This window comes from Salmo salar, chromosome ssa19 (assembly GCF_905237065.1).
Source record: "Salmo salar chromosome ssa19, Ssal_v3.1, whole genome shotgun sequence".
Classification (NCBI taxonomy): domain Eukaryota; kingdom Metazoa; phylum Chordata; class Actinopteri; order Salmoniformes; family Salmonidae; genus Salmo; species Salmo salar.
The window spans coordinates 63,576,471-63,590,512 of record NC_059460.1 but is presented as its reverse complement, the minus strand read 5'-3'; the positions used below and the strand labels follow the sequence as shown (position 1 = coordinate 63,590,512).

At 47.3% G+C, this 14,042-nt stretch overlaps 1 protein-coding gene across 2 annotated transcripts in view; it reads left to right on the top strand.

Moving 5' to 3' along the window:
* The window catches only part of rundc3ab (RUN domain containing 3Ab), a 41,223-nt gene that overhangs the window by 16,126 nt on the left and 11,055 nt on the right, over positions 1–14,042 (top strand). For both annotated transcript variants that reach the window (XM_014158631.2, XM_014158630.2), the window contains 2 exons: positions 4,895–5,060; positions 5,657–5,814. In XM_014158631.2, the coding sequence (XP_014014106.1) occupies positions 4,895–5,060; positions 5,657–5,814 (324 nt within the window). The remainder of the gene's footprint in view (positions 1–4,894; positions 5,061–5,656; positions 5,815–14,042) is intronic.

The window sequence follows — 14,042 nt, the reverse complement described above, 5'->3', positions numbered from 1 at the left end:
CCTTGACATGAACTTATAGGCCTATTTGAAGTCTCGTCTTGTGACTGTCAAATTTTTATAAAGCCTCACAATCATTACACATAACATAGCGGTACTGCTATCATCCTCTTTTACCACTTCACCAAATCTTTTCCAAACATTACTTTTCTGGCCCTCCCTTCTCTTTATTTCCAACTCTCCTTTTGCAGCTTTTGTCTTATTGAATGAAACAATGTCCTTTTTGCCTCCATGGATTGACGTGAACTTTTTCTGGCAGGTCCCAAAAGCATTATTTTGCGGTTGGCTGTGTAGGCTATTTGGCACCTGTAGCCCTAAAGTTTAGGCTAATGCATTAATACCAAATAGCCTAAAATAATTGAAGAAAAACCTTAATGTAGCCTATATAAATTGCACAATAATTATACATTGATGGATTTTTTAAGGTATTGTTGACCCAAAACATCGCCAGAAGAAGAGGTACTTGGAGTGGACTTCTAGTCTGACCCATGAGGCGCGCACACCACCCACCGCTTCTGAGTATATTAATCGCTAATGTTCAGTCTCTGGATAATAAAGTTGACGAGCTGAGGGCGAGGATGTCCTTCCAGAGAGACATCAGGGATTGTAACATACTCTGTTTCATGGAAACATGGCTCTCTCGGGATATACTGTCTGAGTCCATACAGCCAGTTGGGTTCTCAGTTTATCGCGCAGACAGGAATAAATATCTCTCCGGGAAGAAGGAGGGCAGGGGTGTATGTTTCATGATTAACTACTCATTGTGTGATAACATAGTGGAACTCAAGTCCTTTTGTTCACCCAACCTAGAATACCTCACAATCAAATGCCGACCACATTACCTCCCAAGAGAATTCTCTTCGGTTTTAGTCACAGCCGTGTATATTCCCCCTCAAGCCAATACCACGACGGCCCTCAAAGAACTTCATTGGACTTTATGCAAACTAGAAACCACATATCCTGAGGCCGCATCTATTGTAGCTGGGGATTTTAACAATGCAAATTTGAGGAAAACGCTACCCAAGTTCTATCAACATATTGACTGCAGTACTCGCGCTGCTAAAACACTCAATCACTGCTACTCCAACTTCTGGGATGCCTACAAGGCCTTCCCCCACCCTCCCTTCGGCAAATCCCTTCCTATAGGCAGAAACTAAAACAGGAAGTACCCGTGCTAAGGACTATTCAATGCTGGTCTGACCAATCGGAATCCACGCTTCAAGATTGTTTTGATCAGGCGGACTAGGATATGTTCCGGGCAGCCTCCGAGAATAACATTGACGAATATACTGATACGGTGACTGGGTTTATCAGGAAGTGTATAGGAGATGTTGTACCCACTGGGACTATTAAAATCTACCCTAACGAGAAACCGTGGATAGATGACAGCATTCATGCAAAACTGAAAGCACGTACCACCACATTTAATCATGGCAAGGTGACTGGGAATATGGCAAAATACAAATAGTGTAGTTATTCCCTCCGTAAGGCAATCAAACAGGCAAAATGTCAGTATAGAGACAAAGTGGAGTCGCAATTCAGCGGCTCAGACATGAGACGTATGTGGCAGGGTCTACAGACAATCATGGACTACAAAAGGAAAACCAGCCATGACGCAGACTCCGACATTTTGCTTCCGGACAAGCTGAACACCTTCTTCGCCCGCTTTGAGGATAACACAGTACCACCGACGCGGCCCGTTACCAAGGACTGTGGGCTCTCCTTCTCCGTAGCTGACATGAGTAAGACATTTAAGCGTGTTAACCCTCGCAAGGCTGCCGGCCCAGACGGCATCCCTAGCCACGTCCTCAGAGCATGCGCAGACCAGCTAGCTTGTGTGTTTACGGGACATATTCAATCTCTCCCTATCCCAGTCTGCTGTCCCCACATGCTTCAAGATGGCCACCATTGTTCCTGTACCCAAGAAAGCAAAAGTAACTGAACTAAATTACTATCGCCCTGTGGCACTCATCATGAAGTGCTTTGAGAGGCTAGTTCAAGGATCATATCACCTCTACCTTACCTGACACCCTAGACCCAGTTCAATTTGCTTACCGCCCCAATAGATACACAGACGATGCACTCACCATCGCACTGCACACTGCCCTATCCCATCTGGACAAGAGGAATACCATAGTACCCTCCAAGCTCATCATTAAGCTCGAGGTCTGAACCCCACCCTGTGAAACTGGGTCCTGGACTTCCTGACTGGCTGCCCACAGGTAGTGAAGGTAGGAAACAACACCTCCACTTCTCTGATCCTCAACACTGTGGCCCCACAAGGGTGCGTGCCCAGCCCCCCTCCTGTACTCTTTGTTCACCCACGACTGCATGGCCACGCACGCCTCCAACTCAATCATCAAGTTTGCAGACCATTGCCAACAATGACGAGACAGGCTGCAGTGAGGAGGTGAGGGCTGTATCACCGCTTGGTACGGCAACTGCAATGCCCACAACCAGAGGGCTCTCCAGAGGGTGGTGCGGTCTGCCCAACCCATCACCGGGGGCAAGCTACCAGCACCCGATGTCACTGGAAGGCCAAAAATATCATCAAGGACAACAACCACCCGAGCCACTGCCTGTTCACCCCGCTATCATCCAGAAGGCGAGGTCAGTACAGGTGCATCAAAGCTGGGACTGAGAGACTGAAAAACAGCTTCTATCTTAAGGCCATCAGACTGTTAAATAGCCATCACTAGCACATTAGAGGCTGCTGCCTATATACATAGACTTGAAATCACTGGCCACTTTAATAAATGGAACGCTAGTCACTTTAATAATGTGTACATATTTTGAATTACTCATCTCATATTTATATACTGTATCTTAGTCTATGCCGCTCTGACATTGCTCGTCCATATATTTACATATTCTTAATTAATTTACTTGAATTTGTTTGTTTTGTGTGTATTGTTGTGAAATTGTTAGATATTACTGGCTAGATATTACTTCACTGTTGGAGCTAGAAACACAAGCATTTCGCTACACCCACAATAACATCTGATAAACACGTGTATGTGACCAATAAGATTTGATCTGATTTGATAAGAGATATGCCCTAGCTATAGTTTGTCAGTGGTTGCACATCTATCTCACTGGAATGAAGCACGGGTGTGAATAGTAGACATTATATCCTTTAACTGTTTACAGCAGGTCTCCAGCTACCCTGACCTGTCTGATCAGCCTGATACGGTGCCGTGGGTGTGTCCAGCTTACACCGGTGCAAATCTGTGTGTGTATACCAATGGAATTAATCATCCAACCAATGCCTCAAGTGTCGTGCTGTAGGTTCACCACACACACCTAGACACTTGTGGACATCTGAGAGAATTGGATAGGTGTAAGCAATACCACCAGCATTCCAATAAGCCTATCAGAGGGTAAGGTGGAGCTCTCACCATGTCACCACAAATCAATCCCTCTCGGATCTACACATGTCTAGACTCTGGGCAGTAGGGACTAGGGGTTGTTTCTGGACAGGCCATGGGTATTATGGTGGCTCAGTCAGTCTGGCACTATCAAACAATTTTAATAGCTGTCAAGTACTTGCTTCTTCTTTCCTTGGGAGAATCTCAATATCATTTCCTTGATTTGTTGCATCCTCTTTCCTAGTTTACACACACACACACACACACACACACACACACACACATACACATACACACACACACTGCTTGAAGAGTTTATTGATTATAATGATTTCATTACTGGTTATTATTATTGTCAATGATTTTGTTGACAGAACCCATTGTATTATATTATATCAACTATTAAAGAAATATAGAAATTCTGTTTTTTATCGTTTTAATTATTCTACAATCTTTAGCATGGCTATAAATTATAGAAAAGTTGACTAAAGCACAAACAGACCTGGCTACTAGGCAAAAGAAACATGCAGTGTCCATGTTTCGTGTGACATTTTCAACGACATGTAGATGTTTTGTTGTTGGTAAGAGTTATGGTCTCATTGTACCTATCTAGACTCTTATTCCTGTAACTACACATGTGAAGCTGCAAGAAGATCACATTTAAAAATGTTGACCCTGATGTCACACTTTGGCCCCTTTATTTATAGAAAGACCCAAAAGCAGGTGAGCTCGTTCTACTATTTTTGGCCATATTCTTGTGTTTTGTGGTGGAAAACTGAGCGGGTCGACCATAACACATCAACACTGTTACCCATAGATGGACAGGCTAGAAATGTTTTTAACAATTGCCCCTCCCTGTTGCAGACAACAAGCTTCCATTCCCCCTGTCACAAGGGGATTTATGGCTGATTTAAGATGAAATCGTCAACCCAGTTACGGTCAACCATGTTACTTTATTTTGAACTTACTGTACTTTATTCATTTCTTTATTCAACCTTGAGATAGGAAAACTATTTTTTTATTAAGTTGAACAGTGTTTAAACACTGTTTAAACAGCTGTTTAAAATGACCGCCTGAAATTTCAGCATGTTTGGGTGGGATGGATGCCTGCCTACGTCACCAGGTGGTAAATTTAAGAAAGAGAGTTCCAAACCTCTCTGTCAATAACAGCTAGTTTTCAGTTTTCCCCTCCCCACTCAGACCACAGCTAGACAGTCTTAGCAACCTTCATGCTTGAGAAATTGCTCTTTACTAAGAAGCTATTTTTGACCATTTTAAATGAAAATAAATAATAATAAATAATAACAGTAAGATACTTGATTGTTACCCAGAAATTATTTGATATTGAGATAAAAAACGGCTGCGTTGGCCAACACTAAAACATGCTTTTAATGGTGATCCTCTATAGAGAAAGATTTTTAATCCAGGACTAGGCTTAATCTGGGTCTGGCAAACTGGCCCAATATTACAATGCCTAAATAGGCCTATTATTGACATGTGTCGTTGTCTGTTGTCTGTTGTCTATGTAGCTATGACTATCTGAGTGATGACGACGACCGTCGGAGCATCGACAGCAGCACCAGTGATGACAGTGTCCCTGAGCACCCCTACGTCCCGCTGGTCACCGACGAGGAGAGCTGGGCCAACAAGTGCCGCAAGATGGAGCAGAGGTTCAAGATTGTCTACGCTCAGAAGGTGAGTGGCCATTTTGTATCTTTGTAGATCCCCACAGTAAGCCTTTGAGTGGCACTCAAGTACAGGGGACAAGATAGTCGTTGTTGGGTGTCTTTCTTCTATTCTTCTATTCACAGCTCACTTGCTCCCTAGGGTAGGTTGCTCCAAGGTGTACACTAGGTCATAGGTGTATCCTTGTACACTAGCCCTTGGTGTATACTCACACACTAGGCACTAGGTCTGTATTGTGGTGTATACACGTGCCCAGGCATGCCCCAAATGACTTTTACCTCAGAGATCAGGGCTGAATGTTATTGCACAGTTTGTTCTTATGAAGATGCTGCTCCTGCCCAACCAAAACTTGAAATGCCTCATCTGCAAGAGATAATGTGGCTCACAATTACTCTCTGTAGTCTATCATAGGACTCATTGATAAGACAGAAGTAGACGGAAGGCATCATTGGATATGTGTAGCTGGGTCATAGGGCACACTGTAGCAAAACTTTTTAAATAAAAAAAATTAAATAAATCTAATTTGACAAGTACCTCCCCATTTTACTCAATTTCAGCCCGTTTTCTTCCATTAAAAAAAAGCCCTGATGTGTGCTTGTCTCCAGGGCTATTTGGAGGAGCTGGTGCGTCTGCGGGAATCCCAGTTGACAAACGTGGAGACGGAGAACAAGGAGCTGAACGCGAGGCTAGTGGAGCTGGAGGAGCAGAGCCAGCAGGAGAAGAGGGAGCTGGAGGCCATCGTGCTGGAGCTGCAGGAGCAGCTGTGAGTGGCTACACACGCACACACATGCACGTGCAGGCACGAGCATGCATGCGACGTACATGTAGACAAACATACACACACAATGCACACAACTACAGAGACACATACAGGTACCCAGCTAACAACAAACATTCCCACAATTTTAGAGAACATTTCCCTAAGAACCTCATTAGGTCATTAACTAACATTTTCATAAAAATGTTCCTGTGATGTGCAAGGAATGTTTCCAAGAGACCATTCCCTTAATGTCAAATAGAACTTGGCTACCATGTTCTCAGAATGTTATATATTCATGTTCAAGACACGTTTCATAGGAATGTTGCAAGAACACTCATGTTTACAGTTTTCTGTTGGTTAGGAGAATATTCCATCAACATCCCACAAAACATACACAGAACATGGTTGCCATGTTCTCAGAACATACACTCTTAGAAAAAAATGCTATCTAGAACCTAAAAGGGTTCTTCAGCTGTCCCCATAGGATAACCCTTTGAAGAACCCTTGTTGGTTCTAGGTAGAACCCTTTTGGTTCCAAGTAGAACCCTTTGGGTTTCATGTAGAACCCTTTCCACAGAGAGTTCAACATGGAACCCAACAGGGTTCTACCTTGAACCAAAAAGGGTTTTACCTGGAACCAAAAAGGGTTATGCTATGTGGAAAACCCCTATTAGAACCCTTTTTTCTAAGTGTAAGATATTAGTGTTCTAGGCACGTTTCATGGGAACGTTGCAAGAAGCATACATGTGTCAACGTCCCACACAAACATAAACATAAGATATTAATGTTCTAGACATGTTTCATAGGGTTGTTGCAGGAATATTTCTGGGTATGTTTTGTTTAACATTACGATAATTTTCTCCTAACTCTAATGTCAAAACATGGTTAAAAAAAGGTTCTCAGAAGGTTTTTGCTAACATAGATAGAATGTTCCACTAACTAACAGAAAACGGGACACTCAAACATTAGGGGAACATTACAGGTAACATTACAAAAACTCTCTCCCTCTAGAATTGCTAGCTGGTTTTCTGTATAGTTGTCTAATTTTGGTAGGGCAAGTTAACCGGTTTTAATCATACTCCTGAATCACTATGATCAATAAAATATTTTCTTTAGTGTACTTTTAAGACGGGTGAGATTTACTTCAAATGGAATTCATCCTATTGCTTACACCTATCAAGTTGTTTCAGATTTACACAAGTGCATAGGGAGGAGGAGGGGTTAGGGCTTTTTCTGGACAGGGCCTAACTATGCTGTCCCAATAGGCACATGTATTGAGATATCCCTTATTGGGACAATGGTTAGGGCGTTTGCTTTGGTGCTGGTGGCCTGGGTTTGAGACCCGTCACTGGCCTACACACAATGTCAAAGTGGAACTATGTTTTTAGAAATGTTCACTAATTAATTAAATACAATGCTGAAATGTATTAAACCCCTTTGTTATGGCAAGCCTGAATAAGTTCAGGAATAAACATATGCTTAACAAGTCACATAATACGTTGCATGGATTCAAGGAAACCACTCAGGGATTTCCCCATGAGGACAATGGTGACTTTAAAACAGCGGTTAGCAATGGTGCTGGTGGCCTGGGTTCGAGAGGGAGTCTACCTACTCTCACATTCTTATTTTATTGTAAAAAAAATTGCTGGGGAGGGAGGTAGATCAGCTTTCATATTGCAGATACATTGTAGCTTCCATCAATGTAACTGTCTGCATTATTTCCAATCCCCATATGTAGAGGACCAGTCAAACGTTTGGACACACCTACTCACACCTACTCAGGGTTTTTCTTTATTTTTACTATTTTATACATTGTAGAATAATAGTGAAGACATCAAACCTATGAAATAACACATGGAATCATGTAGTAACCAAAAAAAGTGTTAAACAAACTATATATTTTACATTTGAGAATCTTCAACGTTTCCTTCACTCTGCAGTCCAACTCATCCCAAACCATCTCAATTGGGATAAGGTTGGGTGATTGTGGAGGCAAGGTCATCTGACGCAGCACTCAATCACTTTCCTTCTTGGTCAAATAGTCCTTACACAGCCTGGAGGTGTGTTTTGAGTCATTGTCCTGTTGGAAAACAAATTATCATCCCACTAAGCGCAAAATGGTGTATCGTTGTAGAATGCTGTGGAAGCCATGTTGGTTAAGTGTGCCTTGAATTCTAAATAAATCACTGACAGTGTCACCAGCAAAGCACCCCCACGCCATCACACCTCCTCCTCCATGCTTCACGGTGGGAACCACACATGTGGAGATCATCCGTTCACCTACTCTGCGTCTCACAAAGACATGGCGGTTGGAACCAAAAATCTCAAATTTGGACTCTTTTCTACCAGTCTAATGTCCATTGCTCATGTTTCTTGGCCCAAGCAAGTCTCTTCTTCTTACTGGTGTCCTTTAGTAGTGGTTTCTTTGCAGCAATTCCACCATGAAGGCCTGATTCATACAGTCTCCTCTGAACAGTTGATGTTGAGATGTGTGTGTTACTTGAATTCTGTGAAGGATTTATTTGGGCTGCAATCTGAGGTGCAGTTAACTCTAATGAACTTCTCCTCTGCAGCAGGGGTAACACTTCCTTTCCTGTGCCGGTCCTCATGAGAGCCTGTTCTTAAATGACTTGCCTAGTTAAATAAAGGTAAATAAAAAAAAAGAGGTTTAAAGTCCTTGAAATTTTCCAGATTGACTGACCTTCATGTCTTAAAGTAATGATGGACTGTCATTTCTCTTTGCTTACTTGAGCTGTTCTTGCCATAATATGGACTTAGTCTTTAACCAAATAGGGCTATCTTCTGTATACCACCCCTACATTGTCAACTGATTGGCTCAAACGCATTAATAAGGAAAGAAATTCCACAAATTAACTTTTAACAAGGCACACATGTTAATTGAAATGCATTCCAGGTGACTACCTCATGATGCTGATTGAGAAAATGCCAAGAGTGTGCAAAGCTGTCATCAAGGCAAAGGGTGGCTACTTTGAAGCATCTCAAATAATATTTAGATTTGTTTAACACTATTCACTTCACTATTATTCTACAATGTAGTAAAAATTATTCTATAAAATAGTAAAAATAAAGAAAAACCCTTGAATAAGTAGGTGTGTTCAAACTTTTGACTGGTACTGTGTATATATATATATAAATACATATATTTTTGTAAATATATTTTCCTTTATTATTTTCCACTAACCCACCCCTCCCCTAATTGAGTATACTAATGAACAACAACACTTAAGCTTCTACTTCCAGCTTATACATACTATATGTCACGGGATACTAGGAGTGGTGGTAGCAGTCAGGTGCAGAGAGCAGAGGTAAGGTATAATGTCCTTTATTCTTACCGGCACAAAAACGGTCAACGCCAAAACAAACGGGCGCGTAAACAAACGACCAACCCAGAACAACGGGCACACAGTCCGGAGAGAGAATACAAGGCTTAAACCAGCACATCCAAAAAATACAACGACAGCAAAAGTAATCCCGCACAAACCTGGGCGGGCTAAGCAGGCTTAAATAAACACAAATCAAGAAACACAATAGGGAACAGGTGCAACCAATAACACTATACAAACAGAAAAGGAAAAAGGGATCAGCGGTGGCTAGTAGGCCGGCGACGACGACCACCGAGCGCCGCTCGAGCAGGCAGGGGAGCCACCGTCGGTGGGATTCGTGACAGTACCCCCCCCCCCGGCGCGCGGCTCCCGCAGTGCGCCACCGCCGGCCTCGAGGGCGACCCGGAGGACGAGGCGCAGGGCGATCCCCATGAAGGCAGTGGAAGTCCCTCAGAAGTGAGGGGTCCAAAATGTTCTTCACCGGTACCCAGCACCTCTCCTCCAGGCCGTACCCCTCCCAGTCTACGAGGTACTGTAGGCCCCCCACCCGACGTCTGGAGTCCAGAATGGCGCGTATAGTATACGCCGGGGACCCCCCAATGTCCAGGGGGGGTGGAGGGACCTCCGGCACCTCACCTTCATGCAGGGGACCAGCCACCACCGGCCTGAGGAGAGACGCATGAAACGAGGTGTTAATACGGTAGTAAGATGGAAGTTGTAACCGGTAACACACCTCGTTTATCCTCCTCAGGACTTTAAACGGCCCTACACACTGCGGCCCCAGCTTCCGGCAGGGCAGGGCGGAGGGGCAGGTTTTGGGCCGAGAGCCAGACTCGATCCCCTGGTGCAAACACAGGGGTCTCCCTGCGGTGCTGGTCAGCGCTCTTCTTCTGCCGTCTACTCGCCTATGTTAATGCGTCCTGGACGGCTCTCCAAGTGTCCTTCGAGCGCTGTACCCACTCCTCCACCGCAAGAGCCTCGGTCTGGCTCTGGTGCCATGGAGCCAGGACCTGCTGGTAGCCCAACACGCACTGGAACGGTGACATGTTAGTTGATGAGTGACGGAGGGAGTTTTGGGCTACCTCTGCCCATGGGACGTACCTCGCCCATTCCCTGTCCCGGCAATACGTCCGTAGAAACCTACCCACCTCTTGGTTCACTCTCTCCACCTGCCCATTACTCTCGGGGTGGAAACCCGAGGTCAGGCTGACCGAGACCCCCAACCGTTCCATGAACGCCCTCCAAACTCTGGACGTGAACTGGGGACCCCGATCAGAAATGATGTCCTCGGGTACCCCGTAGTGCCGGAAGACATGGGTAAACAGGGCCTCCGCAGTCTGCAGAGCCGTAGGGAGACCGGGCGATGGGATGAGACGGCAGGACTTCGAGAACCGTTCCACAACGACCAGGATTGTGGTGTTCCCCTGAGATGTGGGAAGGTCGGTGAGAAAGTCCACAGACAAGTGCGACCACGGCCGTTGTGGAACGGGGAAGGGCTGTAATTTCCCTCTAGGCAGGTGTCGAGGAGCCTTGCTCTGAGCGCACACCAAGCAGGAGGAGACATAAAACCGCACATCCTTAGCCAATGTGGGCCACCAGTACTTTCCCCTAAGACTCCACACTGTCCTCTCGATCCCAGGGTGACCCGAAGAGGGGAGATTATGGGCCCATCGAATCAATCGATCACGGACACCAAGCGGCACGTACTGAGCACCTGCTGGACACTGAGATGGTGCATGTTCCAACCGTAACGCCTGCTCGATCTCCGCGTCCACCTCTCATACCACAGGTGCTACCAAGCATGACGCTGGGAAGATGGGAGTTGGATCGATGGCCCTCTTCTCGGTGTCATATAGGCAGGACAGCGCGTCGGCCTTCGTGTTTAAGGAGCCTGGCCGATAGGAGATTGTGAAACGAAATCAGGTAAAGAACATGGCCCACCTGGCCTGACGCGGATTCAGTCTCCTAGCTGCCTGGATGTACTCAAGATTACGGTGGTCAGTCCAGATTAGGAAAGGGTGCTTAGCCCCCTCAAGCCAGTGTCTCCACACTTTCAGAGCTTTGACTACAGCTAACAACTCCCGGTCCCCCACGTCATAGTTCTGCTCCGCCGGACCGAGCGTCCTTGAAAAGAAAGCGCAAGGGCGGAGTTTTAGTGGCGTGCCCGAGCGCTGTGATAGCACGGCTCCCACCCCAGTCTCGGACGCGTCCACCTCCACTATGAATGCCAAAGAGGGGTCCGGATGAGCCAGCACGGGAGCGTCGGTAAACAGCTCCTTCAGACGACTGAAAGCTCTGTTCGCCTCTGCTGACCAGCGCAAGCGCGCCGGGCCCCCCTTCAGCAGTGAGGTAATGGGAGCAGCCACCTGACCAAAGCCCCGGATAAACCTCCGGTAGTAATTGGCAAACCCTAAGAACCGCTGCACCTCCTTTACCGTGGTCGGAGTCAGCCAATTACGCACGGCCTTAACGCGGTCACACTCCATCACCACCCCCGAGGTGGAAATGTGATACCCCAGGAAGGAAACGGCTCATTTGGAAAACACACATTTCTCAGCCTTAACGTACAGGTCATGCTCCAGCTGTCACCCAAGCACCTTGCGCACCAGGGATACATGCGCGGCGCGTGTGGCGGAATAGATCAGGATGTCATCAATATACACCACTACACCCTGCTCGTGCAAGTCCCTGAGAATCTCGTTGACAAAGGTTTGAAAAACGGCTGGAGCATTCTTTAACCCATACGGCATGACGAGGTACTCAGAGTGGCCCGATGTGGTACTAAACGTGGTTTTCCACTCGTCTCTTCCCCGAATACGCACCAGATTGTACGCGCTCCTGAGGTCCAGTTTCGTGAAAAAACGTGCTCCGTGAAATGATTCCACCGCCGTAGCATGAGAGGTAGCGGGGTAACTAAACCCCACTGTGATGGAATTTAGACCTCGATAATCAATTCACGGACGCAGACCTCCCTCCCTTTTCTTCATGAAAAAGAAACTCGAGGAGATGGGTGACATGGAGGGCCGAATGTACCCCTGTCTCAGAGATTCCGTGACATATGTCTCCATAGCAAGCGTTTCCTCTTGTGACAATGGGTACACGTGACTCCTGGGAAGTGTAGCGTTTACCTGGAGGTCTATCGCGCAATCCCCTTGTCGATGAGGTGGTAATCGGGTCACCCTCTTCTTACAGAAGGTGATAGCCAAATCGGCATATTCAGAGGGAATGCGCACAGTAGAAACCTGGTCTGGACTCTCCACCGTCGTCGCACCGATGGAAACTCCTTTACACCTGCCTGAACACTCCTCTGACCACCCTCTGAGAGCCCCCTGTCTCCACGAAATATCAGGATTGTGATTGGCCAGCCAGGGAATCCCCAGCACCACCGGAAACGCAGGTGAATCAATGAGGAAGAGACTAATCCGTTCCCCATGATCCCCCTGCATTACCATGTCCAGTGGAACCGTGGCCTCCCTGACCAGCCCTGACCCTAATGGTCGGCTATCTAAGGAGTGCACGGGGAAAGGTTGGTCCAACGACACCAGGGAAATCCCTAGCCTTAATGCGAGCCCACGATCCATAAAGTTTCCAGCTGTGCCTGAATCGACTAGCGCCTTATGCTGAAAAGAGGGAGAAAAGGAAAAGTTATAAGCACAAACATATGGCCAACAGGGAGCTCTGGGTGAGGCTGGTGCTTACTCACCTGGGGTGAACGAGGAGTGCTCTGCCTGCCATCCCGATTCCCAGAGGAGCTCCTCCAGCACCGGTCGGCAGTGTGTCCTCTCTGACCACACCGGGTACAGGAGGAGCCTCCTCCTCCGGTCCCCCTCGATGCGGCCCCCCCTAGCTCCATAGGGATGGGAGCTGGAGGGCCTGGAGGTGGAACCAACAGGGCCCGTTCTGGACGCCTGCGGGCAGCCAGCAGGTTGTCAAGACGAATGGACATGTCAATGAGTTCATCTAGGGAGAAGGTAGTGTCCCGGCAGGCTAGCTCACGGCGGACGTCCTCCCGGAGGCTACAACGATAGTGGTCCATCAGGGCCCTGTCGTTCCACCCCGCCCCAGCAGCCAAGGTCCGGAACTCGAGAGCAAAGTCCTGTGCGCTCCTTGTCTCCTGCCGCAGGTGGAACAGCCGTTCACCCGCCGCCCGGCCTTCTGGTGGGTGGTTGAACATGGCCCAGAAACGGCGGGTGAACTCGGGGTAGTGATCCCTCGCCGAGTCTGGGCCATACCACACTGCGTTGGCCCACTCCAGGGCACGACCCGTTAAGCAGGAGACGAGGACGCTCACGCTCTCCTCTCCCGAGGGAGTCGGACGAACGGTAGCCAGGTACAACTCCAGCTGTAACAGGAACCCCTGGCACCCAGCCGCCGCTCCATCGTACTCCCTGGGGAGAGCCAGGCGTAGGGCCCCGGATCCGGACGCCGGAGGAGGGGTAGTAGGTGGAGGGGGAAGAGGAGCTGGGGATGAGGTAGGGAGGCCACTCCTCTCCCATCGGTCCATCCTCTCCATCATTTGATCCATGGCTGAACCGATCCGGTGGAGAATGCTGGTATGATGGAGGACCCGTTCCTCCATTGATGGGAGAGGGGGCGCGGCTGCTCCTGCTGACTCCATAATGTGGTGCGGGATTCTGTCACGGGATACTAGGAGTGGTGGTAGGAGTCAGGCGCAGAGAGCAGAGGTAAGGTATAATGTCCTTTATTCTTACCGGCACAAAAACGGTCAACGCCAAAACAAACGGGCACGTAAAAAAACGACCAACCCAGAACAACGGGCACACAGTCCGGAGAGAGAATACAAGGCTTAAACCAGCACATCCAAAAAATACAACGACAGCAAAAGTAATCCCGCACAAACCTGGGCGGGCTAAGCAGGCTTAAATA